Source organism: Colobus angolensis, unplaced genomic scaffold, assembly GCF_000951035.1.
Source record: "Colobus angolensis palliatus isolate OR3802 unplaced genomic scaffold, Cang.pa_1.0 Scaffold349, whole genome shotgun sequence".
In the NCBI taxonomy this organism is placed as follows: Eukaryota; Metazoa; Chordata; class Mammalia; order Primates; family Cercopithecidae; genus Colobus; species Colobus angolensis.
This window is the reverse complement of record NW_012116810.1, coordinates 1,207,509-1,213,357: the sequence shown is the minus strand read 5'-3', so window position 1 is coordinate 1,213,357 and position 5,849 is coordinate 1,207,509. Positions and strand designations below refer to the sequence as shown.

Genomic DNA, 5,849 nt, shown 5'->3' with positions numbered 1-5,849 from the left:
TCAAACTCTAGATGATTTAATTATATTGTTCTTAAGCTTGCTCTCCCTTCCTGCCCATTATATTGAAAAATTGTGTAGAAGTATCAAAACTTGTTTGAAAGAGACATTCCCATGCCTGAGTGTGGTGGCTCATGTCTGTAATCCTGGCACTTTGCAGGGCTGAGGCGGGGAGATCACCTGAGCCCAGGGGTTCAAGACCAGCCTGGGCAGCATGGTGAAACCTTTTCTCTACTAAAATACAAAAAATTCGCTGGGCATGGTGGCACGTGCCTGTAATCCCAGCTACTCGGGAGGCTGAGACAGGACAATTGCTTAAACCCGGGAGGCGGAGATTGCAGTGAGCCAAGGTTGTGCCACTGCACTGCAGCCTGGGCAACAGAGCAAGACTCCATCTCAAAAAGAAAAAATTCCCACTCTCATTTTCAGCAAAGAAGAAAGCATTAATTTCTATGCTGTGAAGCATCCTTTCATATTTGGTAAAAGAAATGGTTGAATTTTATGGAGTAATGTTAGGAACTGTGTGACCTTTTGGGATATTTACAATTTGCAATTTTTTTTTTCTTTTAGATAGAGGCTTACTCTGTCACCCAGTCTGGAGTGCACGATCTTGGCACGATCTTGGCTCACTGCAACCTCCACCTCAGTAACTGGGATTACAGGCACGTGCCACCATGCCCAGCTAATTTTTGTATTTTTAGTAGAGATGGGGTCTCACCATGGTGGCCAGGCTGGTCTTGAACTCCTGACCTCGTAATGGGCCCACCTCGGCCCCAGAAAATGCTGGGATTACAGGCGTGAGCCACTCCGCCCAGCTACAATTTACTTATAAAAACTATATAGCATTTCATAATTAGGACATAAATTAGATGGTATTTGCTTAATGTTGTTACAGATAATATTAAAAAGCAAATTAAGAGTTCCTGCCTAGATAGACTAGGACCTTTATTGAAATTGAAAGGGAACTATATTAAATTAGGTTTGTAATGCATCACTGAAAAGAGACAGATGTGACTCATCTCATGGAGGTTTACGTTCTTCAAAATAAGAAAGAAATGTCTTGAAAATATTGAGAAAGTAGCATGGTATAGAGGAATGAACAGGGACTGGTTCAGACATATCTATGAGGTATAAATATCTATTCTTCTACGTGATAGCTTTTATGGACATTCAGGCTAGTTATTTAACCTGTATGAACCTCATACTTATGTAATTGTGAGGATTTGTTGTAATGGAAGTCAAGTACCAAGTTCAGTGCTATCCCAAAGTAGCTGCTTAATTATGATAGATAATAATGCAGCTTGGTACAGTGGAAAAGAGCATAGGCTTTGGGAATTGACTTCAGTTGCATTCATGGCTCCTCTGTTTTCTAGCTATTAGCAAGTCACTTAATTGCTCCAAAACTGCCTAGCAAAGTTGCTGTAAGGATTAGAAGTGGTTGGTGTAAGGGGCCCAGCTACATAATAAATATTCAGTAAATAGTAGCTATTGCTATATTAAGTGATTCTCATTTCTAAGATTATCTTTAAATATTCTCATAGTTTTAAATCTTTACATATCTTTCAAATCTGATTGCAAATTGAAGGTTCCAAGTGATGTTTTTTATTTTAACAGCTGCTTGGTCTAGTGTGGATAGGGGAATGAATACCTCTGAACAGAATTCTGCTTCTTTTGCATCTCTCACACTTAACTCTGCTGTTTCTGGTATGTGAAAACAGTCTTTTGTTCAGCTAACAAAAACATTTGTTTAATTTTAGTGCTTGTTATTTGAAGAGCTAATCAACATCAAGTACTGCTATCAATATAAACAGCAGGTATTATAAAGTGGCAGAGGCCTTTACAACAAGAAGAGAAGACCTAAATTCTTATGTGCAAATGGCTTAATTCCTCTCTCTAGGGGAGTAAGGATTCTGTAGCTTGAGATCACTGACAGTGCATTGGCACACAGACAAATACACACGAAAGGCCTTCCCTTCAGGTTCATATTCTTCTGTTGCTAAGGTAGTCCTACCATACTTTTAATTACAATTTGACATTTTACTTCTGTTCACTGTTACTCATCATGAGTTTAAAACTAACCCTTTCAGGTTATGGATTCCCACATAATAACTCTTAAGTATCTGTTGATTTATAAAATACATGATTACTAATAAACTACTGTTAATGCTGTATTACTTAAATGGATATATGTTTTGTTAATCATATAGAAGCTATATGTATTTAACAAATATTACATAAATATGGGAGGCCAGGTGTGGTGGCTCACATCTATAATCCCAGCACATAGGGAGGCTGAGGTGGGAAGATCACTTGAGCCTAGGAGTTCAAGACCAGCCTGGGCAACTACATCACTACATAATTTTTTAAAAAAACTTAGCTAGGCATGGTGGTGTTTGCCTGTGGTCCCAGCTACGCAGGAGGCTGTGGTGGGAGGATCGCATTGGTCTGGGAGGTTGAAGCTACAATGAGCAATGAGTCGTGAGTGCTCCACTGCACTTCAGACTGGGTGACAGACTCTGTCTTAAAACATATATATATGTGTGTGTGTGTATGTTACGGGAGACATTGTTTAGTTTGGAATTTGTGGACCCAGTTTACTAATTTTGTAGTTCCACAGTGTCTGGAATCACTAACTTAGAAAGGGGATCAGCAAACTTTTTGTATACAGGGACAGATGGTAAACATTTTAGGCATTGTGGGCCATGCAGCCTCTGTTGCAGTTACTCAACCCTGCCATTGTAACAGGAAAGCAACCTGAGACAGTAAGCAAATGACTGTCTGGTTATAAAATATTATTATTTTGATTTTTTTTTTTTTTTTTTTTCCCTTTTGAGACGGAGTCTCGCTCTGTCACCAGGCTGGAGTGCAGTGGCGCAATCTCAGCTCACTGCAACCTCCGGCTCCCTGGTTCAAACGATTCTCCTGCCTCAGCCTCCCAAGTATCTGGTACTACAGGCACACACCACCATACCCGGCTAATTTTTTGTATTTTTAGTAGAGACAGGGTTTTACCATATTAGCCAGGATGGTCTCCATCTCTTCACCTCATGATCTGCCTGCCTCAGCCTCCCAAAGTGCTGGGATTACAGGCGTGAGCCACTGCGCCTGGCCTGACTTTTTTTTTAACCATTTAAAAATGTAAGAACTATTATTGGCTCATGGGCCATATAAAAACCTGATGGTTGGATTTGGTCTGTGGGTCATAGTTTGCTAAACTCTGATCTCATAGACCACATTTCAGTTCCAGAGGTACAAGTTTATTGCTTCCTCATTTGATGACTCTGTACAACACACATGCTATTCCCTTCATATATGCGAGAAAGCAGTGTGGGCTGCTAAAGGAATAGCACCAGTGTTACAGTACTGCTTCTAAGCAGATAATATATTTATTACATGTGAATTTTATAGGGTTACTCTGTTGGTTAAAGTTTACATTAAAATATACATATTAAACACATATATATAGAGAGTATATATCAAGCAGATAATATATTAGTGGAATGCTGCTGGTAAGATCATCTGTAACCAAGAAGAAATTTATAAATTAGTAAGGACTCTGGTAGGAGGACATGATTGTGTGTAACACTTTTATACTAATCAAGTATCTTTTCTTCCTAACCATTTCTTTATATAGTGGCTCTGAATCCAAAATACATATCAGAGTCATCTAAGGACTCCAGTACACAAGTAAATTCCAATTCAAAAGGGGTGTGTGTGTGTGTGTGTGTGTATGCATGCGTGTGCATGCGAGTGCCTGATGGAGAACCACTGCTTTACATTTACATCCTAAAATGAATTTATATCTATAAAGCAAGGGATTTGACCTGGCATCAGTGGATTCATATGCCCCCAAAACTATATGCAAAATTTTGTGTTAAGCTCTGGACAGTAGACTACCACAGCTTTCATCAGGTTCCTAAAAGACTGTGTGAACCCACTCTCACCCAGCCTACTCCCCTCACCTGAGAAAAAACAAAAACAGACAAAACTTATGAAATAATGTTTTGTTTTCTTTAAATGCACTTGAACTTAGTCTCTAGACCTCCTGCAACTCTTCTTGTCTCTTTGGCTTCTCTCTGCCTCACCTCTCTAGATAACCACCTATTTTTTTAATGTTTCTTAGCCAAAAGATTCTAGCTAACTCAGACATTTTCTGGTTCCCTCTTTCAGGGTTCTGAGGATACATAGCCCTGAAACATCCAGGACTAAAATGATCGATGGCAGAGATTTCTATTGCGTTTTATTTTCCATTAAGAAGAAGGAAAAAACAACTTTTTTTTGACTTCTTGAAATTTGTAGGCAGGGCACAGTGGCTCATGCCTGTAATCCCAGCACTTTGGGAGGTCGAAGAGGATCCCTGGAGGCCAGGAGTTCAGGACTAGCCTGGGCAACACAGGGAGACCCTCTCTCTACAAAAAAAAATTAAAAAATAAGCCAGGAAACCAGGCGTGGTGGCTTATGCCTATAATCCCAGCACTTTGGGAGGCCAAGGCAGGAGGATCACTTAAGCCTAGGAGTTCAAGACCAGCCTGGGCAATGTGGTAAAACCCCATCTCTACAAAAAACACAAAAATTAGCTGGGTATGGTAATGTGTGCCTGTAGTCGCAACTACTTGGGAGGCTGAGGTAGGTGGATTGCTTGAGCCGAGGAGGCAGAGATTGCAGTGAGCCGAGACTGTGCCACTACACTCCAGCCTTGGCAACAAAGCGGGACTCTGTCTCAAAAAAAGAAAAAATAAATAAAGCCCAGCATGGTGGTACAAGCCTGTGGTTCCAGCTGCCTGGGATGCTGAGGTAGGAGGATCTCTTGAGCCTGCGAGGTTGAGGCTGCAGTGAGCCATGATCATGCCAGCCTGAGTGAAAGAGTAAGATCCTGTCTCAAAAAAAAAAGAAAAGAAAATTGTAGGTAACGAGTTGACGTATAATACAAAACACAAAATGTGATGGATTGGTGCTAGGGAAAACATAAATTTCTGATCATTGAATTTGATCAAGTGATTATCATAGTTAATCTAAAATTACCCTCAATTCTACTTTTCCTTTTAACTTAACTCTTTTTCTAATGTCTGAATTTTTCCTTTTAGGAGAAATTTTAAAAATAAAGTCTCCGTGTCAAAGTATAGAACTATTGTTATGAAACATCATTAGGAAATTCCATTTTTAATTTTATTGCATTCGTTTTTCATTTAAGGGTCTACTGCTGAGCCAGTTTCTCAGTCTACCACTTCTGATTATCAGTGGGATGTTAGCCGTAATCAACCCTATATCGATGATGAATGGTCTGGGTTAAGTATGTCCTTTTAAAAATTATCAGTTATTTTTTTCAGAATTTTCTTTCTAGCACCCTGAATTCATGCTTTATGTTTTAATTTTAATTCTAATTTCTCACCTTTAAAGGTCATAAGAATATAATTTAATACCAAATGTACTACTTGAAACCTGATTATTGAATACCTGTAGAATTAAAACTGAATTTTCATAATTGAGGCAATATTTAAACATAAAGTTTTCTTCTAGTTGCTCTGTAGTATTTCTAGTTCTTAAATTTTTTGTTTTAAATGAATGTCTGTTTCTCCTCCTAGGTAGTATAATAGACTGACTTCAATATACAGGAATGGCTTTGTATTTGTGAAGTGTACACACATTTTTGTGCTGGTGGAAAACTACTTTCCTAACCCAGTTGCCAACATTTTAGTTAAAGGAAAACTCATTTTAGAAAGGAATATGGTTTGTATGTTCAGAAAGTTCATGCTGTCTTCATTTAAAAAAAAAAAAAATGGCCGGGCGCGGTGGCTCAAGCCTGTAATCCCAGCACTTTGGGAGGCCGAGACGGGCGGATCACGAGGTCAGGA

The 5,849-nt window shown here is 39.2% G+C and overlaps 1 protein-coding gene across 1 annotated transcript in view; it reads left to right on the top strand.

The window, feature by feature from the left end:
• Window positions 1-5,849, top strand: part of MTDH (metadherin) — a 107,885-nt gene that overhangs the window by 48,706 nt on the left and 53,330 nt on the right. Inside the window, exon 7 of the mRNA XM_011952743.1 lies at window positions 5,189-5,287. Within this exon, the coding sequence (XP_011808133.1) occupies window positions 5,189-5,287 (99 nt within the window). The remainder of the gene's footprint in view (window positions 1-5,188; window positions 5,288-5,849) is intronic.